At 42.1% G+C, this 24,290-nt stretch overlaps 1 protein-coding gene across 2 annotated transcripts in view; it reads right to left on the bottom strand.

Moving 5' to 3' along the window:
• Positions 1-3,674: 3,674 nt before the first annotated feature.
• ASH1L (ASH1 like histone lysine methyltransferase) overlaps positions 3,675-24,290 on the bottom strand; it is a 114,071-nt gene continuing 93,455 nt past the window's right edge. For both annotated transcript variants that reach the window (XM_080916512.1, XM_080916511.1), the window contains exons 17-28: positions 22,866-23,018; positions 18,025-18,079; positions 17,811-17,943; positions 15,156-15,404; positions 14,443-14,529; positions 12,490-12,580; positions 11,356-11,494; positions 11,077-11,249; positions 8,957-9,123; positions 7,213-7,253; positions 5,938-6,239; positions 3,675-5,496 (exon numbers count right to left, since the gene is read on the bottom strand). In XM_080916512.1, coding sequence (XP_080772638.1) covers positions 5,405-5,496; positions 5,938-6,239; positions 7,213-7,253; positions 8,957-9,123; positions 11,077-11,249; positions 11,356-11,494; positions 12,490-12,580; positions 14,443-14,529; positions 15,156-15,404; positions 17,811-17,943; positions 18,025-18,079; positions 22,866-23,018 — 1,682 coding nt within the window. In that variant the 3' untranslated portion in view covers positions 3,675-5,404. The remainder of the gene's footprint in view (positions 5,497-5,937; positions 6,240-7,212; positions 7,254-8,956; positions 9,124-11,076; positions 11,250-11,355; positions 11,495-12,489; positions 12,581-14,442; positions 14,530-15,155; positions 15,405-17,810; positions 17,944-18,024; positions 18,080-22,865; positions 23,019-24,290) is intronic.

Here is a 24,290-nt window from a genome sequence, read left to right as displayed (position 1 = left end):
GGTGTTTGTTTTATCCTTAAAAGAGCCAGTTTGAGTTTTTGACATTTCTCTCATTGTAAATGACTACAAGTGTGCATGTGTGCCTTTACCCTCTGGGGTGGTAGAATTAAAGGTGGGCCACCATGCCTGCCAGGCATAATCATATAATGCTCCCCCCAACATATACTACCGAGTTTGTATGTTTAAAGTTATCTGATAGTAAATATACAAGACTGATAGTGGGACCAGAAGTCTCAAAGACAAATAAACACACTCCTGAGAGCCTGTGATGGAATTCTGAAGTTTCAGAAACACTAATAAATACAGCTTTTATCTCCCACGGTGCAATCTGTTTGCCTCTTTCTGATCCCTGTTCTCTTGCCCATGGAATCAGGGAACACTTTTAAAGTGTTAGAAAAATCTGACTTGCTACAACATTTATAGTCACAGCCGAAGGGTCCAGCCTTGGGCAGGTGTGAGCAGAACAGTAGAATTTCCTTGCAGAATAGGCCAAGGATGTATGATTTAGTTTTATAACATTGTTATATCTAGAGCAAGAGTTTAAAGCCAGGCAGCGGTGGTGGCACCCACTTTTAATCCCAACAGTCTGGAGGCAGGGGCAGGTAGATGGATGGTAGTTTGAGGCCAGCCTGGTCTACAGTGTGAATTCTGAACAGATGTGGCTGGCTAAATAGAGAAACACTCTTGAAAATCAAAAGCAAAACAGAAAGGAAGGAAGGAAGGAAACCGATGGGGCCAGAGAGATGGTTCAAGAATGAAGAGTCCTGGCTGCTGTCCCAGAGGACCCGGGTTTAGCTTCTCAGTACTCACACGGTGAACTTACAACCACCTGTAACTCCAGTTCCAGGGGATCCAGAGTTGTCTTCCTGCCTCCATGGGCACTGCACACATGTGATATTAGATGTAACATGCAGGCCCAACGCTCACACCCATAAGATTAAAAAATTACAAAGTTTGAAGAGTTTTTGGGATCCCATGGTAAGAATTTGACATTGGACCAGTAACTTTAGGCAGGAATCTGATTTTAGGCTAGAACAAAGAAGTAGGTTTCAGGCAATAACTTCACTTTGGGCCAGGACGGGGAAGTAGGCTCAGATAATCCTGTCATCTTGACAAGCCCTTAGAAACAGTGATTGTGGGATTTCATTGCCTTGCTTGTTCCCTTAACCTAGAGCTGACCTTATTATTACTTGCATAATTAAAATGGAATTGAAATGGAATAAAAGCAGACTGGAAAATTGAACCCATCTTTAAGCCTCAGAGCTGGCTGGGGGTCCTGGTGCAGTATTGTCTAATCATCTTTCTTTTTAATCCTTGCTCTTCTGCTGGAGAAGAACCCGGCTGACCAACTGAGCTGGCTCATCAAGAAAGATAAAATGCATTCTATCCGAGTTTCCAGCACAAAAGACTATGTCTGGGACAAAATTAGGTTGGGAGGGGCTTTATCTGATTGAGTAGGAGTTCTTATAGATGTGGTGTGTGTGGTATGCACGAGTGTGCATTCAGAGGTCAGAAGCTGATGACAGGATTTGCCCTTGGTTGTGTGAAACCACAGCTCACTAATTTAGCATGCCAGTCAGCCAGCTCGAACCAGGGCTCCTCTGTCCTGCCTCCTAAGTGATATGGGGTCACAGCTGTTGGGGCTAAAATTGTGGTTACTGTGCTTGTATATCAAGGGCTTTACTCACTCAGCCATCTCTAGCCTCACTTCGGCTATTTCTTTTTTATGCGTGATTTTGTGAGACAGGGTTTCTCTGTGTAGTCCTGGTTGCTGAAACTCACTCGAAACCAAGTCAGCCTAGAACACAGAGATCTGCCTGCCTCTGCCTTCCAAGCACTGAGATAAAGGGTGTGCACCACTACCACCCAGCTCAGCTTTTTTTTTTAAATCTTTAACATTTAGTCGTTAGTTAAGCACATAAAGCCCATATCACTCAATCAATTTTTCATGAACTTTTTGTGAAATTCAGATCACAGTGTATCATCTATAATCTTTTTCACCTTCCGATCATCTATACCTTTGCACAGATCTTAACAAACAAAAACAAACCAACCCCCCCCCCCCACCACCAACAAAACCAAACCGAACAGACTCTCTTCTGCTTTTTGTTCTTGTTCCTTCTTGGTCTCACTTTGGCCATTTCAAAAAATTTACTATTTGAACACACAAATAGTTGGGAGTCTCTTGAACACATGATGAGATATTTATGGCAGGTTATTTAAGCTTCCCAAGCCTCCATTTCTGCTTTTGTTTTGTTTTCAAGATTTATTTTATGTATATGAGTGCACTGTGGCTGTCTTCAGACACACCAGAAGAGGGCATCAGATCCTATTACATATGGCTGTGAGCCACCATGTGGTTGCTGGGATTTGAACTCAGGACCTCTGGAAGAGCAGTCAGTGCCCTTAGCCGATGAGCCATCTCTCCAGTCCTCATGTCTGCTTCTTTAGAATGGATACAACAACTTCAAAGGGCTAACAAGAGAGCTGCCTGACTACACTACTGTGAAGTCACTTAACTGGTGCGTCAGTACTGGGTGTGCATACTTACTCACGAGTACATGGAGGCTATTTACAGCAGACACGCTTACACACAGCGTAGTACAAATGTGGCCCTGTGGTCACGTGTAGTAGGGTTTGAGGCCAGCCCTTGTCAAAAAGTGGTGCTGGGCTGGGAAGTTTGGGTCTTTAGCATACCTACATGAAGACACATGGAGGCCGCCATGCTGGTACTCACCTTCACTCTCAGCACATTTCTGAGTTCTAGGTCAACCTGGTTTACATAGTGAGACACTACCTCAAAATGAAAAAGTGGCATGTTTGACAAACAGCTAGATGTTGGATGCCTGGTACTGTGACCACTGTGGTGCCTACTGAAAAGGCTAAACTCAATAAGACAGACTCTAGAATAGAAGAAATGGCTCATGTGGGCTTAAGATACTGATGATAGTTTCAGAGCTGCCTTAGAAACAGGGTGAAGATGGTGCTGCAAGACGCTGTAGGGCAGAGAAGAGGCGCGGACAGCAAGGTAACCACTCCACAGTTAGGAAAAGTTGTTTCCATTTAATGCTAGACTTTCAAGGATTGAGATGCAAGCCTTTATGCAATTACATCCAATGTTAAAATTGGTAATACATAATTTACAAAGATTAACATCAAAACAATCATCTATTTAGATATGCTTTTCTGTAAAAAGGAAATATATTAGCAGCATTTATATTTTCCGCAATCACACAGCCTACAGACATGCAGACTAACTCTGTATCTATGTGCAGTGATGTAGTGCTTTGCCCCGCATTTCGACACCAAAACCCACCTGGCAGCTGGGGGTTGTTTTCATTTTGTTATTATAAAATAACTGAAAAATAAAAAAGGCATTAATTTCTACACCAGTAAGAAAAACAAGTTTTTGCACTTACCTAACATTTGATTGTCTAAAAAACATTTCAGTTTTTAATCTTTCAACAAAAGAAAGATAAAAATGACAGCGTAGTGTCTTTTGCTTCTGTTCTTGCATTTTACAAAGTTTTTTTCTTTCTTGTTTTAAAATTTTAGTGTTTAACACTATTCAAGGAAAACATTGAATTTAATCTCTTTCTTGTCATTTTCTTGCTTTTGACTAAAAGGAGACCCCCAAAGTGCCCTTAGTCCTCCCTCCCTCCCGCCCACTCCCTGCAATGAGAAACAAAAGAAACCACTCAAATGGGCTTGGACATGCGCTCCCCAGCGCCACATGTGAGCATCTTATACCCAGGTCTCGTGGTAATGTACAATGCTTCTCTACAGTAAGAAAATACTCCAAACTATTTTCTTAATTTCTCTTTTTTTCTTTAATAAAATATTTTACTTTTTCTCTGCTCAAGGGGATCTATGCCATCCCCTTCTCTTTCTCTCTCTCTCTTTTTTCCCTTAAGAATAACACAGAAAGGAGAAAAAGAAAATCAATGGAATGAAAGGTGGTCAAACGTTTCTACCTAAATGAGTCAGAGCGTCGTCATCGTAAGGGGAAGGAAATGTACAGTTAGGACATCATTGGTCCAGTATTGGAAAAGAGTAATGAAGATGTGTTTACTAATGTATTGCTTACCAATCTCACTGCATACACACACACACAAACACATGTGCACGAGTGCGCACACACACATACACACACACACACACACACACACACACACATATATATATATACACACACATACACACATACAACTTGGCACATTTAAAAACCATCTTTTCTCTTATAAGAACATCTAAAATGTATATGCATATGTATGTCTGAGAAGACAAATCAAAGCTTTTTGAATTTTAGTTGTAAAGAGACAGTATGGTCTGGTAACTTCTGGTCAAGAGACTGGGAGGGAAGGCGACCCTGGATATACCTCCTGATGATGAAGTCATTCAGAAAGGTGGAAGGGAAATGGGACATGTGTAGGGATGATGGACACTGGAACTATACAGTTAAGAAAATAAGAGTAGTGTTTTCAATCGGTAATCTACACTTAGAACAAACACTCTGATAGCGAACACTGCTCAACAGTTCTGTAGTGAGTTTTGTTAGGGGAGAAGTGTAGAGGTTTTATGTAGTTTTAAAAAACGTTGTTCTTTTCTGAAGAGACTCTTGCTGCACAGCAGACACACAGGAAGAGAAGCAGCATGTGTGCTGGCGGGAGCTTGGCTTTCTCAGTAGGAAAAAATACGTCTGGCAGGTTATGAAGAAATAACCAAAAATAATTACAAATGCTGCCCTTCTGACCCCACGGGGGCCTCTCCTCCTCCCCGATTTTATCCGCTCTATTCTGGGAAACAGAGGCAGGGAGAGTGGCAGCAGTCCTAAGTGCTCTGAGCAGTTGATTCATGTTCTATTACTTTGACCTGGTTGGGCAGGAAGGAAGAAAGAACTTTCCTGTTGAAGGAACTGAAAAGAGAGGCCTCAGCTACTCTATCTGTGTAGGTTGTGGATGTAGCTCTTCGAGCTGAGAGAATAACTGGACAGGGCTTGGGTCTGGACCCCTCCCTTTGAATTTTGAATTTACACCTGGCCATAGGAAGCAGCTTCTTAGTTAGTGCTTGCAGGATCATAGGGCAACCCAGAGAAACCCAAGCTGTGAGGAGTATCAAGTGCTGTAAAGTACCAATAGCTTCTGGCTGTTCCAAATGTGGTCCTCTTCTCTATATTAACCCTTAGGTAAAGCCATAAAGAAGTAAACTCAACCTTCCCAGACAAGCCTACTTCCTCTCCCTTTCCAATAGCTCCAAGTTTTAACAAGTACCTAATGTCAGACGCGTGACCCCACTACCCTTGCCTGGACACAACTTTTCTGCCCCAGTCCATGTCCAGAGAGCAAGAGACTGGACTTGATGGTGCTGCTGGATCCCAGATGCTTGAGGGTCTCATCCTTTGAAGTCACTTCCGAAAGCTGTTTTCTGGTATAAACAAAGTGCGCCTCCGCAGTTTCCTGCCTGACCCTTCCTCCAGCAGGTAGGTCACGTCAATGGCTGAAATCAGAACCAAGATGGCACATCAGCTATCACTCCTGCCACATTCTGGAATTGCACTCTAGAGAGCTCAGGGACTCACGGTCTAAAGCATTAGGTCTACTCCTAGCCCTAAGTGTTTGTTTTGAAGCTGTATCCTGGTCCCAAAACATTAAAGAAAAATGGTTCTCTAGGGTTAGGAAGACACCATCTGATCTTAGCATCACTTTGAAGACTCAACTGAGCCAAGTTTATGAAAGAACAAAATAATTTTCTTTGAACATGATCCATGCTGGCATAGTAATTAGAGGACATTCTAAATCCAGACTCAGTGGTATAATGTATCCTTTAGCATATCTAAGGCACAACACGCACACACACACACACAAAATTGCTTTTTTTAACCTCTTTTTTATTTACCTCTCATTTATTTTCTAGCCTAATTATAAGCCCAAGTCTTACCATTTTTCCCAGGTATTTTCTCAAGGAGGTTGAGCAAGATCTGGTTGAGCCGTTCTCTCTGGTTGTGCCTTCGCTCCTCAGGTGTGCTGGTCAATTGGGGCTCTTGACTACTCTCCTCTGGTTTCTTTTCAGTGTCACTGACATCCCCAGTGACTCTTTCCTGGTCTGGCTCCTCAGGGCTGGGCATTTCACTGGCTGCTTGCTCTTGACTAGCCAGAACCTCTTCAATCAAGGGCAAAGCATCATCTTCTTGTCCTAGGTCTTTCAGGGGTGGCTTTGAGCGTTCAGACTTCCAGGATGATCTACCAAAAGGATGTGTGAATTCAGGGCAAGACTAAGCAAGGCACTTGGAGGGTGGGAAAGTGAAACTGAGAAGCCCAAGGACGGCCTGACCCTGGAGTCTGCTTATTAGTCTGGGTTGAGTTACAAAATCTGAATGTTAGCACTAGAATAAACCATCGCTTTTCTCTGAGAGTTATTTTTTTCTTTTTGTTAGCTTGTTCATGCTAGGTTAGTGTTTTACCACTTAGAACACTCCAGGCCTGGTAAAACTGCTTAGTTAACTCTCTTTGCTTCAGGAACATGAAGGAGGCACAGGCTGTGGTAACTCTAGTAATATTTGAATAAGATTTTACTGTTCTTACATCACTTTCACATCTGTGTGAACTTGTGCATGCACGTGTATGTACATGAGTGCAGGGGCCCATGAAGGCCAGGAGAGGGTACTGGGTCCTTTGGAGTGGGACTTATGGGTAGCCATGAACAAAGAGACATGGGTACAGGGAACAGGACTCATGTCCTCTGTAAGAACAGCACAGCTCTAAACCACTGAGTCATTTCTACAGTCCCAGCAGTGGCTATTTATGTTCTTAACTAAGAGACAATAGCAAAGCCTTCACGAGGAACATCCTTCTCATTTACAAAACAAACGAAGACTAAACCGCTAAGTGTGAACTGTGCAATGGTCACTGTATCTCTTTAGCAGATGCAGTATTACGTTATGGAGAAAGCTCAGATTATAAAGACATATTCTGAGTCCATCTGCCATTTGGTTGCTAACCTTGTCCTCTTTCTCTCATCTTTGTATTCCCTCGTTCTTGCTAAGGATTCTGAATGGGACCACACCTCTCCCACTTTAGTAAGAGCATTATACTGTGCTACCCTATACAGAATACACAATCCCAGTAGTAGAGACCAACAAGGAGACACTGGCTTTCTTGTTCTATATTAGTTCCTGACCAACCCTTAAAACCCTTACACTCTTCCAGGACTCACCGTCCTCCGTTCCTCTTGTAGTTATCTGGGACATAATGAGGCTGCAGAAAAGGGGGGGGGGGTAGAGAGAGGTAGGCACATTAATGTTGGATCTGTCTGTCTGTCCGTCCATCTGTCTGTCCATCCACCCATCCACCCACCCATCCACCCACCCACCCACCCATCCATCCATCCATCCACCCACCCACCCACCCATCCACCCATCCATCCATCCACCCATCTATCGTGAGATGCAGACATTTTCCTTTGCTTTTTCTTTCTTAAACACCAGGAGGCAAATCACTTTTTCTGCCTCATGTTCCTGCCAAAAAGTTCTATGCTGTTTTAGGCTCATAGCAGTTACAGGACCAGGGGATGAAACCTCTGTAAGCCAAAATAACGTTTTCCTTCTTCTGAGCAGAGTACCTCAGGAAATCTCCCATAGCAATTGAGAGCTGACTAACACTTTCACTTTAAAAGAACACGAGGTTGAGGAGCCTGTCAGCTGGGGTTTCATTACAAGATAGACATGATAATGACCACAATCCTATGTAGCAATGAATCAAAGTCATCCGCCTGTACTCAACAACTAGGAAAAATGCCCAGGGAGGAGAATGAAAAATGTGAACGTGAGCAAGCATCCTACCATGAAGCTACTTTTCAGATTCATTTAATGATCTTATTTTACATTTAAATTCATTCATTCATTCATTCGTTCATTCATTCATTCATTCATTCACTTGTTCATTCTGTACATTATGTTTGGGTGTAAGAGTACCACAGTTATCTATGTGAGCTGTGGGGTCAGACTCTGCTCTTCCTTCTCTGAGGTAAGTGACTGTATCCACTTTGCCATTTTGTCAGACACCATGTCTTATGCACAGCCTGTTTTAAGATACTACATAGCCCTAGCTGGTCTAGAACTTGCTATATAGGCCACACTGGCCTCAAAAGTTAAACCTGCTTCTGCATCTGCAGGAAAAGCTGGGATTAATGGTGTTTGTCTTCACACCCAGCCACGTCTTATATTTTAGATTTAGACATAAGAAAAACAAAGCATCAAAGAGTTTTTAAAAGTTAAGATTGCTTGGAGCTCAAGGTAAGCCTAGGTTACATGGTGGCTGTGAGGCAAACCTGGATTACAGTAAGACTCTATCTCAGAAACAGGAAAAAGATTGCTTTGGAGTAACTACCCCTTGTGAGCATTTACTGAGGCCGAGTCTCAGTATGGAGCTCTGACTGGTCTAGAGCTTGCCATGTAGACCAGGCTTGACTTCAGAGACGTGCATCCCAAGTGCACTACCACACTGGTTTCTACATGCTTCTTACCATTGTGACTATGAAGAAAGGAAGGAGAGCGACAAGGAGAATACTCTGCAGATGGGAGTACTCATCATACAAGCAAGAGGACCAGGGTTCAAATCACCAGTACTCACATAACAAAGCAGGGTATGGCCCAGTGCTGGGTGTAAGGTTACTAGAATTTGCTGGCTATTAGCATTAGGTATAGTGAGAAACACTGTTTCAAGGGCTTATAGTGGAGAGCAGAACAGGCAAGCCAGCCAGTCTCCTCTGGCTTTCTTACCTACACTTGTACACATGTATATACTATACATACTATTTTAAAAAAAGAAAAAAATAGTAAGGCCTCAATATTATGCTTGCAATTCCAGCACTTAGGGGAAGAGGAAAGAGAACTGAAAATTCAAGAAAGCTGAACTAAGTGGTAACATCCTGCCTCAGAAGAAAACCAAAGGTAACTTACTGAGAAATCTCTTTTGGGAGTGAGCTTCTTGGGGAAATGATCAAAGGCATAGGGTTTGGTGCAGACAGGGTAGCGATTCCGATGGATCTTGTAAAAAAGGTGTGCTGACTTGTCAAGCCGATAATCACAGATGTATACATCTTGTTCCTTTACTCCTTTGGGTCTCCCTGTAAATTCAAACACTGTTACAGAATCTGACTTCCCAGGCTGGAGAAATGGCTCAGCTGCTAAGAGTACATGTTGCTCTTACAGAGGACTGGGGTCTGGTTCCCAGTACCCAGGTGAGAGGACTCATAGTTGTCTGTAACTCCAGCTACAGGGGATAGGACACCCTCCTTCTGGCTCCCAAACACCAGCATTCACACACAAAACCCTACAATTAGCCACATTATTAATAATAAAATAGATCCAGACCAAGAGTGGTGATGTACATCTTTAATTTAAGGAGGCAGGAGGATCTCTGAGTTCAAGGTCAAAGAGGCCTGGTCTACATAGAAAAACCCTGTCTCAAAACAAACAAACTACTACAAAAAGATCTGAAATAAGCACATAACCTGATTTCCTTTGCTTCCAAAATCAGCCCAGTGGGTAAGATTTATCTCAGGGAGAAAAGACAGAGCCATTAGGAGGAGATGCTGTAGTGATTATTAGCATTCTGTGGTTGTAGGAGAAAGTAGATTTTAAAGTATTGGTGTCAAAAGAAGTTGGGACGCAGGTGTGGAAAGGAGTAACAGGCTGTGAAGACCCCAGGAACTTGACTGAATGTGTCAGGGGCTTTGGAGCAAACCCTCTGAGGGACAGATTGGCTCATGGGATGTGAGATAGAGCACCATACAGAAGAGGCAGCACACTGGAACGGGAATACTTCCTTTTATATTGGAGAGATGTAAGCAGTTTGTCAGCATAGAACAGGATACTTATTATTATAATTAAGTTTTTGCTATGATACTGAAATAAAGATAGATACAGGTAGCTAAACTCTGGCAAACCATGGCAAGAAACACACATCAAGCCAGCGATAAATTAGAGTTCCTGTAGATTATGTGATCTTTGTAAAATTGAGAAAACCTGTTTCAAATGAAGGAATCTATGCTTGATCAAGTATTTAGGTAGTAAAATGTGATGGGGCTGGGTTTTAAAATCCTGAGTCTGAGGGTTTCCCTGCTGAACTAAATTCAATCCCCAAACTTTCATGAAGAGAGAAGGTGGTGCTCGACTAAGTCACTATAAAGGGACTGTCTCAGGGAACCTTACACCCTTCTCTTGCTGAGTTCCTCTTAATCCTTGTGTTTACACACTAAAATACCTTTATTAGCTGGCTATGGTGGTGCACATAACCCTATCTCAGTGCTCCAGGGTCAGAGGTAGTAGATCTGACTCTGGAGCTGAAGGTCAGCCCAGCCCACTCAGATTCCAGGCCACGATTATATAGGAAGATCATGTTGAAAAAAAAAAACCAAACAAATATAGCAAAACATTGTTATTAAACTCCAACTGTGATTTTAAAAAGGGGGGGGGGGGACGCAAGGATGACGACACAGGCCCTTAATCCTAGCAATTGGGAAGCAGAGGCAGATATCTGAGTTGAGACCAACCCAGTTTATAAAGAGTTCCAGAATAGACAGGGTTACAGAGAGAAATTCTATCTTAAAAAAAAAAGAGCAGCTTTCTCTGATGTTTCTTTTCTTTCATTTATTCATTCATTCATTCTATATAACTACACTGTAGCTGTCTTCAGACACACCAAGGGCATCAGATCCTATTACAGATGGTTGTGAGCCACCATGTGGTTGCTGGGAATTGAACTCAGGACCTCTGGAAGAGCAGCCGGTGCTCTAACCACTGAGTCATCTCTCTAGCCCCTCTGATGTTTCATAGCTAGTACTTTTAGGTTTATATATATTTTTAATATATATGAATGCTTTGTCTACATATATGTAAATGTAAGTGTACCATGTAGTTTTGGATTCCCTACAAGTAGAGTTACAGATGGTTCTGAGCTGCCATGTGGGTGCTGGGAAGTGAACTTGGGTCCTCTGCAAGAGCAACAAGTGCTGTCAACTGCTGAGCCGTCTCTCCAGTTGCAAAGATTACCTGACAAGTCTTCACCATTTATTTACCTTTACAGTATGTATAAAGGTCCAACACACAGCAGGCTCCAACTACAGCCTCCAAGGGAATGATCTCATACAGTGGCACCCGAAACAGCTCATTGTGATAGAACCGACGGGATGGAGAGTGATGAGTTTCATGGGGGCGGAAATAATGGTGACCAAAGGCAAACCGCTCTTCTCTTTAAAAAGAAAGGGAACATGAGAAAGGTGAGGTTAAGTCTACTACAAGACTCCAGTGTGCGCTCCGCTCCACTCTGCTGGGAGGAGCGGGGAACCAGCACTTACTTTTCATTCTTCCAAAGCTTCTCGATTCTGAAGATGTCAAGTTTATCTCGGTTAATGTGAGACAGCAGTCTATAGGACTGACGGACTGGGTGGCCATCAGGTGTGCGCCGGCTGTCCCTCATTAGGTATACACAATCACCTAAAACGGTACAGATCAAAGCAAAACATTAATACTGACCTCTGGATGGATTCCATAAGGGTCTAAAACAATCCAAGGGGGCAGACAGACAATTCAGTAATTAAACGAACAAGAACCGAGGTTCACTGTGACAACTATTTGCAACTCTACACTGAGAATTATAGATGATCTCTTTACTTGTGTCTTTTTACTACGTTTATTAGTATTTTTTTTACTTTGCTTTTGAGACAGGTCTTACTATGTACCTTTGGCTGGCCTGGAACTCACTAAGTAGACCAGGCTAGCCTCAAATTCAGAGATCTACCCCTCTTTGCCTCCAGAGGAGATTAAAGATATTGTGCCACGATACCTGGCCAATTAGGTTTAAAATTATTATAAGGATTTTGGATATAGCTCAGTTCTAGGTTACTTGACTAGCATGCTTGAAGCTTTGGGTCAATAACCAGAAGAGCAAACAAAGAGAAAGTAGACAGAAATAAAACTAATATAAACCAGGCAGAGAAGCTGATGCCTATCATTCCAGAACGTGGGAGGTGGGGGCAGGAGGACCTGGGAATTTGAGACTTGGCCTGAACTCCAGTCTGAAAAACCAAAAATCAGTAACAACAAAACAAGACACAAACAACACCCCTCTCAAACAAACAAAAGCTATCAAATCAAGGGAAGAGACTCATAAGGCTAAACCATCACTAAAGAGCTACTGACAATGGTTACTAGAGAAGTGGGGTGGAAAGTCATAGTCCTCAGGGATACAGCCTATAGTAACCTTCCCTTGCAGAAGTAAATAATATATCCTTCCACACAAGCTCATGCAGGCAATCCTAATGGAATTCAGTAGCACATGCACAAGTGCAGGGATGGACACACACACACACACACACACACACACACACACAGAGAGAGAGAGAGAGGGAGAGACAGAGACAGAGAGAGAGAGAGAGAGAGAGAGAGAAAGAGAGAGAGAGAGAGAGAGAGGGTTTTGAGCCTTCACTTACCCTGACGAAGCAGCAGGTCATCTCGGAGTAGACAGATGAAGTAGACACAGCCAGGCTGCGCATAGTGGGGCCTAGGGATCATGGGTACTTCCTGATAAAAGCAGAAAGTCAATGCAGAAAGTATTACATTTGGCCTAATGATCTCAGTTCAAGAAAGGAAAAGAATTAAAACTTAATATTTCCATCTAATACTTTTAAAAGTAATTTTAATACTATATATATATATATATATATGTGTGTGTGTGTGTGTGTAAGTAAGTAAGTAAGTAAATAAATAAATAAATGGCGGAAGGCACTAGTCTTCAAATCCAGAGAAATTAAAGTGGATGACAAGCCTGTCAGGTCCAGTATCTGGGACAATGCTTGATGATGCGTTAGTTCTGAGACTGCTGCGAAATCTCGTCAGCGTCTGAAAATGTGTGCAATGGGGACTCCATATGACAGTGTCTGGAGCCCACTTACAGACATTTACTGTTCAAGGCCAGGGAGCCAAACATTCTAAACAAAACCACTCAGGACAAATTTTCCAGTTTACTATGAAAACAGCACTATGGTTAAGAAATGCTGCCTAAAACAGGTCTCTGAGTTCGAGGCCAGCCTACTCAACAGAGTGAGTTTCAGGACAGCCAGGGCCACACAGGGAAACCCTGTCTTGAAGAACCAAAAAACCCCGTTTTAAAGAAAAGAAAATCTGCCTAAATCCTTCATTTTTATGGGGACGACTTAATACCATACATACACATTTACTGACTGTATATGTTTGTTCATGCCTGTGTGAGGGCACTTTCTTGCCATGGCACATGTGTGAAGTCAGAGACAATATGCAGGAAGTGGTTCACCCTTTCTACCTTGTGGATCCCTGGGATTGGACTCAGGTTGAGAGGCTTAACAGCAAGAGCTTTTACCACCAAGCCAACCTGACAACCCAAGAGGAAATGTACAAATATAGCAGTACCAAGGTAAGAAACCACCCAACTTGGTCAAGTCCCTGACTCTTACTTCAGTAAATAACACCGAGGGCAAGGGTTGCTTTCAACAAAACACTACCTGATACAAACGGCACTTAGAACTCTATCTCTCCCACTGAGATGTTAAGAAGATGGTGAATTTGGAGTTAGTCTAGGCTACACAGTGAGCTCCTATCTCAAAAACCAAAATAAAACAAAATGAATCTTAGTTTTATATAGTAACCACCCCTATGTTCTATCTACTCCTCACCCTCCAGATGGTTTCTCTGTATAGTAGGCCCTAGCTGTCTTGGAACTGGCTCTGTAGACTAGGCTAGCCTTCAACTCAGGGATCAGCCTGCCTGTCTCCAGAGTGCTGAAATTAAAGGCATGTACCACCACTGCCTGGCTTTATACAGTACAATTTCTTTCATAGATCCTAAGTATTTTATTTCCTAACTATGGATCTGTAGGATGATGTCACTATACAGCAAGGCAGGTCCGGGACAAGGCAAAGCCTATCATTGGATGACAAGGAAGAGTGAGCAGGGAAAAAGTCTAGGAAGGAGAGAAGCGGGAGAATCAGGAGAGTCATAGGAAGAGGTAGAAGGGGAAGGAGTTGAAAGTCAACATGGCAGCAGATGTAGATATTCTCTGCACATAATCACAGGTTTTTATGAGTTTTTTGGTGTGTTCATTAATGTGGTGACTTAATTGGATAAAAAGAAAGTGTAGTGGAGGATGCACAAAGCCCGCCATTGAATTGGGGTGTGTGTGTTTGCAAGGCATGGTAACAACCTGCCAAGGGAAAGTGAGTGAAAACAGCATGCTGGGTCATGGGTCACCCGGGTCAGAAGCAGCCAGGGCAGGCGGAGCAGACCTTTGGGGTCTGCAAGTACTTGGGAGTAGCCTGGAGCTGCTGAGATAAAATACCCTGCAGTGCCTGCACTAGCTTGGGATAGAAGGTTACCATAGTAACTATTTACTGCAACGTGGATCAGCTTACCCTGTCCACAGGCCGAGGGTCACACTGCTCACAAAGGTAGTGCTCCACATCTGTGTTCACACCCATGCAGTCACAGTGTTGCCACACCTATGAAACAGGCACACTTGACAAGGCACTTACATTAGACAAGTCCTGAGAAATAATGACAATGACGATAACAAAGCAGCAGACAGGGCAAGGTAAAAAAGGAATTATGCCTGATATATTCCAGTGAATTACGAATAAATGAGGAAAATAAAGAGGAAAACACAATGTGTGAATAAAATTATACAAATCAATGTTAATATATAGATCTGGACAAGAAAAATAGGAGGTGAGGAGAGAAAATGCAGATGACAATACTACCAAACTGTCACTTGCCATGTAACACTATGATGCAGCTACTGTGAATGTCTGTCTCCTCATAAAGAACTGCCACTTAGGCTTACTCGGCATCGTCCCTCAGTAAGTGAATGTACTATTCACAGCCCCACAAGCTCATCAAACACCAAGTGCACAGGGATGGAGGACACTACAATCCGAGTCCAGGCCTAGAGCCACGGGAACCGTGAGCTAGCTCATGCTTTCAAGGTAAAGCCCTAGGTCAATAGTACCCTTCTATGTGCAGCTGTTGTGAGAAATGTACAGAAGAGGAAAGGAACACGTAAATGAAAGATAAAGGAGGATAAGGACAGCAGGATGACAGCAGAGGACAAACAGAAGCCGGCACTCACCATGCACTTGTCACACTGGATCATGAGGCCTTCATCCTTGTAGAGGCCACAGATGCAGCGGATGACATCATCATCCTTCTCATGGCCGCTCTCCTTCTCAGACACTGAGGTCTCACTGCTGTCTGCCTCACTGGCCGTTTCTCCCACAATCTCATCAATCTGAGCTGAAGCTTCATGCCGGGCACTGTAATAGGCCTTTCTTAAGCGGCAAACGTCTCTCCCAATTGGGGATTTACGCCCATAGTACTTCTGAAAAAAAAAAAAAAAAAGAAATCATTTTCGCTTTTTCCTTTTGGTTTTGAAAAAAAAAAAAAAAACCTGCAGAGGCAGCATGATTTTCTGTATTATTCTATTTTGGCTAACACATTGAACTCTAATGAATTAAATTAAAATTAAATGAATTAAAATTAGAATTTATATGTTCTGTTTCTCTATTGCTTTGTTACTGAATTTCTGTCAAGACTGTTACTATCCCATAAGATCAAATACACAGTGATCATTAATTTTAAGTAATGTTGTAAACACTGTAGAAATGTTCCATTTACCGTTGTCATGCAGATGCTTGGAGCATACAGTACATTCTGTGGATGCTGTGCTAATAGAAACCATGCTGTGATTCGAGAGCTCCACTCCTTCCTCTGCAGTCATGTCCTCTCCTCTCCAGGGTATTTCAAAGACACCAGAGAATGTCCTTTTCTAGCCACTACAGTGATACTCTAGGCCTGTTCTGGAGGCAGGACTTCTTATGCAGCCCGGTACAGGCTGAGACTTGAGCTGACCTTGCTTCAGGCTCTCAAGTGATTACAGCAAAGTGACCCACCAAGCTTGGCTTCGTACATACTTATTTTTATGAACAAAGCAATGACAGATATACAATATATTGGTCAAATATTTATATAATATAAAAGTTCAGGACAAAATAAGGGTTTTACAAAGATTATATTGTTTTTGAGAAATAACTCAATTATCCATTCCAGAATTTTCTGTGTTGGTGTGTGTACTGGAACTAAAGATGTGTGACTTTGTATGTCCTTACCTGGTGATTTCATATATGTTTTGAGATGACTCAAATTCTCATGCTGTACGATATGAATGTTTTACTGACTGAGCTAGTTTTTGTTTAAACATTATCACTGCCATGTGTGCACATACATGCCATGGCATACATGTAGTGCGAACATACATGCCATGGCACACATGTAGTGTGCACATACATGCCATGGCATACATGTAGTGTGCACATACATGCCATGGCACACATGTAGTGTGCACATACATGCCATGGCACACATGTAGAGGTCAGATAATGACTTAGCAGTAAATTCTCCTCTTCCAACACTACACTGTGAGCTCTGGGAAACAAATTCAGGTTACTTGAATTGTGTAGTAAGAACTTTTACCTGAAGAGCTATCTTGCTGACTGAGAAACCACCCTGCCACCTCTGTCCAAGGCGGGCTCACTGTAAGGAACTCTATGCAGAACAGGCTACCTTTGAATTCATAAGAGATCTACCTACATCTGTCTCCCAAGTGCTGAAATTGAAGTTATACACCACTATACTTGGTCAGAATATTTTTAATAAACAGAATTTAGCAAGAATACTTAATGAAAAATACCTTGTCTTGGGTCTGGAGTAATTGAGAGCACTAGGTGCTCTGGCACAGAAGGTTCAGTTCCTAGCTCCACACAGTGGCTCACAACCACCTCTAACTCCATCTCAGAGGGATCTGACACTCTCTTTTGACCTCAGTGGACACTGCACACATGTGGTGCACACACATACACTGATAAAAAAAAACTACTGTCAGGCTGATGAGATGTCTCAGCAAGTAAAGGCACTTGCTGCTAAGTGTGACAACCTGAGTTTGATCCTAGGAACCTACTTGCCAGGAGAACAGAACTGATGCCTTCACATGCATATTGTGACATGTATATATACACACAACATTGTAAGGGATTGGTTCTAATACTTTGAATTAATCTAGCCCTCAAAATTGTGAATCTTCGTGTTCAAATGCTGAAGGTCTGTATCCCCAATTGGTTTTTTAATCAATCAATAAAGCGCTAATAGCCAATGACTGGGCAGGTAGACTGAGGCAGGACCTATAGTTTTGTGAGGGCTAGGAACTAGAAGAGAGGAAGGGCAATTACTATGACTTAGGGAGAGAAGAATGGGGTGGAGGAGCTCAGGAGAAAAAGCCAACTAGCCATGTAAGAATTCGTATAAGTAACCATTGCCTACTTCCCTGATTGGTCTGAGGTAGCAGGGGAAGGTTTAGAAGTTTCAGGAATACTGGAGGGGATTGCTGCATTTGCTAGCAGAAGGCTTAGGAGTGCCCAGCCTGTGAGCTAGCAAATAAAAATGAACTGACGCACGTGCATGCGCATTTCTTCATTTCTTTCTTGAATCCACAGGGCCCTGGTAGGTGGCTGGGAGTGTGATTTGCTGTAAGCACAAAGCAGTGTAGCTAAACTCACCACTACACAATACACACACACACACACACACACACACACACACACACACACACACTAAAACCAAAGAAACAAATGTAGTAATGAAAAAAATTACTGTCTTTCCCAAGAGTAATCAAAATTAAAATAATTCTCATCAGACCCAACTTCTTAAATTTGTTTATGAAGTAAGTAAATACCTCAGCATTTCGAAAGACCTTAAGCATGTCGGCATCGAAAGCTTCCACTGTTTTGTAATACCCAATGAGGATCTGCTTCTCTATGGTGCTGAGATCCAGGGGGTCAGAGATCTTCTCATAATAGTCAGCATTTCTGGAACACAAAGAACGCTATTAAATTGGTGCACTGACTTCTTTTCTGAGCTCTATAAGACTATCAGAAAAGTACACGTACTTTTTCTTTGGGGGAAGATTCAAAAGTGGAGCTGCAAGGGTTTGTTGGGAAGAATCTGCAAAAGAACACAGATTTAGTATACATGTTTAAAAGACAAGGGTGAGCATTAATCTGAATGTCTTTCTCTCTTTCCCTCTCCCTCACTCCCACGTCCCCCTTCTCCTAGAGATGGAGGTCTTGTTTTGTTGTTTAGACTGGTCTAGAACTCATGGGTGAAAAGAGTAGCTGGAATTACAACCACCTACCAGCACAGCTGGCTTGTTTCATTTTATTAAACTATTTTTCTTCGCTAAATGTGATGGTCCATGTCTGTTATCCCAGCACTCCAGAGGCTGACGATGTTGAGAGTTTGGCTGGCTTACATTGTCTCAAGGGAAAAAGACTTTTCTTTCTTAAAGGGGTGCTGGGGATAGAAATGAGAGCCCTGTACAGGCAGCAGGAGGCTCTAGCCTATGAATGTTCTCTCTTTTCTTTGTGGAGGTATTATTTTTATGTGTATGAGTGTTAGCCTAGCTTCATGACTGTACTCCCCATGTATGCAGTGTTCCACATGTGTGATGCAATGCTATGTGGGTACTGGGAATTGAGCCTGAGTCTTGTCGAAGACTAGCCAGTGCTCTTAACCACTGAGTCATATCTCCAGTAGCACATTATCCTTTAAGAACAACATTTTATTCTCCTATGTAAGTGGGTGTTTTGGCGGTATGTACATCTGTGTACCACATGTGTGCATGGTGCCTCTAGAGACCAAAGAACCAGATAACTGGAATGGGAATTACTGGTAGCTGCAAGCCACCATGAAGTCTGGGGATTCAACCTGTTTTCTCTACAGGAGCAGACAGTACTCTTAATAATACTAAGCCATTGTTCCAGATCCTAAAGATCTTTCAATTAAAAAAACTAGAAATTCTACTCCACATTCAAAGTTGGAGGGGAAAAAAAAAAAAAAACTACTTTGAAGCTTGACAGTCAACGACCTAGCCCCCCCAAGAACAAATGATGATTTAAAATTGAGGATTATGAAGGATAGAGTGTGCATTTAAAATACAGCACAGCGATAGTGCACATAAGCTCTGACTACTGAACTAGGCAGGCTGCTGAGGAAAACTCTCGCTTCTGCTCATTCGCCTGCCACTTCCAAAGGGCTATTCAAGCAAAGAGGAACCTGAGTTTCTCATGCTTGCGCTAATCTGTTCCAGGGTGACAAATCTTCATTCTTTTTCTAAAGATTTATTTATTTTATATATATGAGTAAGCTGTAACTGTACCAGAGATGGGCATCAGATCTCATTACAGATGGTTGAGAGCCACCATGTAGTTGCTGGGATTTGAACTCAGGACCTCTGGAAGAGCAGTCAGTGCTCTTACTGCTGAGCCATTTCTCCAGCCCGACAAATTTTTTTTAAATTTTAATATTTATTTATTTATTTTGATGGGTATGAATGTGCACCATCTATGTGCACCGGGACAATAAATCTTTTTACAAAAAACGATTACTACATCCAAATATGTTTCCTAGCCTCCTGTGTTTGTAATTGATGGTCCTGTTGGTATGGATGTGACTGAATTCCAGATAAGGAATAATTTAGCAAATATTTTCTACATTTTATTTTTTCATTCAGTTATGTGTGATACACACAGCATTCAGTAAGAGACTCTTTCTCATTTGATATCTCATTTCTAATGGTGCCCATAAAGAAAGAAAATGCTGCTTGGCATGCAGTGATGGAAAATAGCTCCATGGTAATCAGACAGGGTTCACTGTGCAGCCTTGGCTGGCCTGGGGATGCCATGACAGCAGGCTGACCTCACGCTTAAAGATCCACAGACTGCCTCCTAAATGCTGGGACTTAAAAACCCCAAAACAAAAAACCCTACATCTTTTGTGTGTTTTTTTTTCTCTGTGTAGTCTTGGAACTCTTTGGAGAGCAGGCTGGCCTTGAACTTGATCCACCTGCTCTGCCTCCTAAGTGCTGGGATTAAAGGGGTGACAAAACTTACACCTAAAGTAACACCTTAAAACAAAAAAAAAATGACTTTCCATCTCTCTGCCCAGCTTTTTTGTTCTTTGGGTTTTTTTTTTTTTTTTTTGGTGTTGTTAGGACTGCTTAGGGTCTTGCCAGTGTCTTGGGATTAAGAAAGGAATCAAAATAAATGAAACAATTAAAAGGAGAAAAGGAAACTCCAAAAAGCCAACAAAACATAAAAATTGAAGAGTAGATAAAACAAACTAACCAAACCAAACTCTCAAAATGTAAGGACAGGAAGTAAGACAGATAAACCAAAGCCAATTATAAGACGCTACAATCATGGGGCTGGAAAGATGGCTCAGTGGTTATGAGCACTGGCTGCTCTTACAGACAACCCGGCCTACAGTTGCACAGTATTATACACCGTCTTCTAGCCTACAGAAGCACTAAGCATGCATGTGGTGTGTACACATACATTCAAAACACAACACACACATAAATAAAAATTAAAAAAAGCCACAAGTATAACAAAATGTTTCATAGTTTCATAGTTTATTTCTCTTTTTAAAATTGTATTTATGTACTACACATGTGCCCAATGTTTCTGAAAGCTAGAGGAGGACATCGGATTCCCTGGAAATGAAGTTATAGACAGTTGTCAACTGCTGTGTGAATGCTGGGAACCAAACCAGGGTCCTCATTATTTAATAAGTCATTTTGAACACCTCTAATGTTCTGATCAGAAAGTTACTTATAGTGCTAAAATATTTAGCCCTAATTTATAACTGTTTGTTCATTCATGACTGTGCTCAAAAGACATATCTTAGAAAAGCAAAGGTGGAAGCTGGACAGATGGCTCAACAGCTAAGAGCACTGGGGGCTCTTCCAGAGGACCTGGGTTCAATTCCCAACACCTACATGGCAGCTCATAACTGTGTCTAACTCAAGTGATATGGGTGCTGACATTCTCACACAGATACACATTCAGGTAAAACATCAATGTATATAAATATAAAAATAAATCAATCTTCAAATAAAAAAGGAAAGGTGTTTACATATTTTTTTATAAAAAATTAAAATTTATTATCATTTAATTATTTTACATATATGGATGTTTAACCTAAATACATACTTGTGTATCATATGGGTACATAGTTCCCTTAGAACCCTGAAGAGGGCTTCAAATTCCCTTGAGCTGTTTTTTCCCTCTCCCTATGCACTGTGTCTGTGTGAGCCTGTCAGATCCGCTGGAACTACATGTGGATACTGGGCATTGAATACTGGTCCTCTGAAAGAACAGCCAGTGCTCTTATTGCTGAGCCTTTTTTCCAGCCCTTCTTCCTTGAACTGGTTTTACAGATGGTTGTGGGAGCCATATGGGTGTTGGGAATTGAACTCAGGTTCTCTGGAAGAGCAGCCAGTGCTCACCATCACTGAGCTGTGTGTCTGTGTATGAGCACATGTATCAGATACTACTTGTGCCCACAGGTACCTGTGCTCAGGTAAATATACCACACACACACACACACACACACACACACACACACACACACACACACACACACACGGTTAAGAATGATCTTTAAAGAAAACAAGTCTCCTTCTGCTGCCTGCAGACACAGATGTGAACCTCGCAGCTTCTCCAGCACCATGCTGCCTGCATGCTGCTGTGCTTCCTGCCATGATGAGAATGAACCTCTGAGCCTGTGAGCCTGTGAGCCAGCCACAACTCAATGTTTCCTCTCTATATAAAAACAACAACAACTACAACAAAAACTCTGTGGCTGGAATAATGACTGTTAAGGGCAGTACTTGTTGCTCTTGCAAAGGACTGTGATTATATTCTCAACTCCCATATGGCGGTTCACAACCATCATTAACCCCACTTCCAGGAGATCTATTCACATACAAGTCTGGCAGGTTATTCTTAGAACTCACAAAAACGTAGAAAAAAACAGATTCTACCAAGTTATCCCTTAATCCCTTCACAGTACATGAAGATAGATGTATCATGCCTTGTAAATAATTAAAAATATTACAAGTACTGGGCATGGTGGCACATTAATCCTAGTACCCAAAAGGCAGAGGTGGCAGCTATGTGAGAGGTGGCTTATAGTTAGGAGCACTGGCTGCTCTTTGTTTTGTTTTGGAGAAACGATCTCACTATGTAGCTCCAACTGGCCTGTACCTTCATGTAGCCCATGCTCACTGCAACCCTCCCTAGTGCTGGAAAAGACATCTGCTACTACACTTCTAGTTTTGAAACTGTAATATTATCTCATCCATGGAAATTACTATCCTCTAGCTAAAAATGTTATTTGAAAATACATTATTTAATTATAAATAAACTCAAAATTGGCATGTACAATTGTTCTACAGTTCTTTACCTCTAACAACAGGTAGAATGAGGAACAGAAGGACGGCTCGGCAGTTAAGAGAACTTGTCTGAATTGAGAAGACTGCCCATGCTAGTCAGCTCTCAGCTGCCTGTTTACTCTGGCTCCAAGTGATCTGGAACCTCTTCTGACCCCCATGAGCACTGCACTCACATAGACAAACACCCTCCCTCCCAACACACAATTGTTTTAAAGAAATTGAAGAGACTCAATAGTTGGGAGAACTAGCTAGTCTTCCAAGAGGATTCCCAAACATACAGGGCAGCTCACAACCATTTGTAAATCCAGTTCCAGGAGATCTGATATCCTTTTCTCTCCTCCACTGGGCAATAGGCATATATGTGACTCACAGATACATGCAGGAAAAACCTCTCCCTACATAATAACGGAAAGTAGAACCCGCCCTTCTCCATACTCCCATCATGTTGCTTGTTCTTAGGTCTGGGGCTCTCAGCAGGGAGAGTGACATGTATACCTTTGTAGGAGATGATGCCATCACAGATCTCTTTGAAGATCTGTGCTAGGCGTGCGGCCCGAGCCACTTCCAGGTTTTCCTCTGCAGCTGCCAAGCGTCTTGTTCGAACAGACCTAGCTGTCTGCAGGGCAGAGAACTGGGTCATGAAGACATCTGCAAGGAGAACGTGAAAAGCAATTTTAGAAAATAAATTTGATATATCCCTTTCCAGTTGATTCCTGAAAATTTTTCTTTTTCCTTGAGGATATTAAGTAGAATTAGTGGGAAGATAGTCACTTCTCTTCCCCTAGGGAAAAACTAGAAAATACTAGTGTTTCTGTAGTGGAAAGTCCTATATAGTGCAATAGCTGCAGGGGTACAGTTCAAGATGAGACTGACCCACCTCGACCCTCCTTGTATAATATACTTTTTGTTTTTTCTTTAACATCACTCAGCAGTTAAAAGTGTGTAGTGTTCGTGGTGAGTACTGGAGTTTCATTACCAGCTCCCATGTCAGGTGGCTCAGAACCTCCTCTAACTCCAGCTTCATGGTATGTGATGTCTCCCTTTAGACTTATTCTTACACACTTAAATGTAAATACCTTTACATGAATTCATGAGGACCTGTGTGAGTCTAGGCTACAGGCAACACTCTTGTTCATCTTCCTGCAGTGCTGCTAAAAACTTGTCAAAATGAATGTGAGCAGGGTGATGGCCGACAGAAGTATGTGTCTGTGCGTGAGCGCGCGCGTGTTCCTTTAAGAACAGGCAGTATGCTTAGCACTATATTGCTTTGGTTGTGTTGTGTAGAAATGATTACTTCTGCTTCAGCTTTCTGAATACTGGGATTACAAGTATGTACAACCACATGAGACTCAAATAATACCTTTTACGCTCATCTATTTGGCACGGAGGCGAGCAATCATAAGGAATTGGTTAGCAATTTGGAACTCCTTTTGTTGGGCACACACCATCTTCTAACAAACGGCAGCCTGAGATAATCAGCTGGCATGGAGCTGCATAAACACACACTCTGAACAATGGAATAAGTTTGTCCTTCCATTAAAAATCATCAGACTTAAATTTTTCTTAAACTGGACTTCACTTAAGAATAAGTAGGCTGATCTGGCCTAAACTAGTTCGAATGCATGAGGAGCAATACAAAATGTTTCCCTAAAGTGAACTTCCAGGGACTCCTCTTCTTTTCACATTATGCCTATGTGCAATGGGAGGTGTGCAGGATTAAAATAGGACACAGTACAGGAAGGGGCCCGGGATAGAAAAACGGTTATATACTTTGATCTGTCAGTTAAAACAGAGAATGTCCTCAAACTATGACCCTCATAACCAAAATCTTCAACCTCGTGAGCTCTAGGAAGGAGGCCAGAGTTGAGTACTGGAGTACGTTTCCCTATTCTACATTTGCTTTGAATAACCTGCTGTTTG

Source organism: Micromys minutus, assembly GCF_963924665.1.
Source record: "Micromys minutus genome assembly, chromosome: 4".
Taxonomy (NCBI): Eukaryota; Metazoa; Chordata; class Mammalia; order Rodentia; family Muridae; genus Micromys; species Micromys minutus.
The sequence above is the reverse complement of the archived record's forward strand: the minus strand, read 5'-3'. Positions and strand labels throughout refer to the sequence as shown.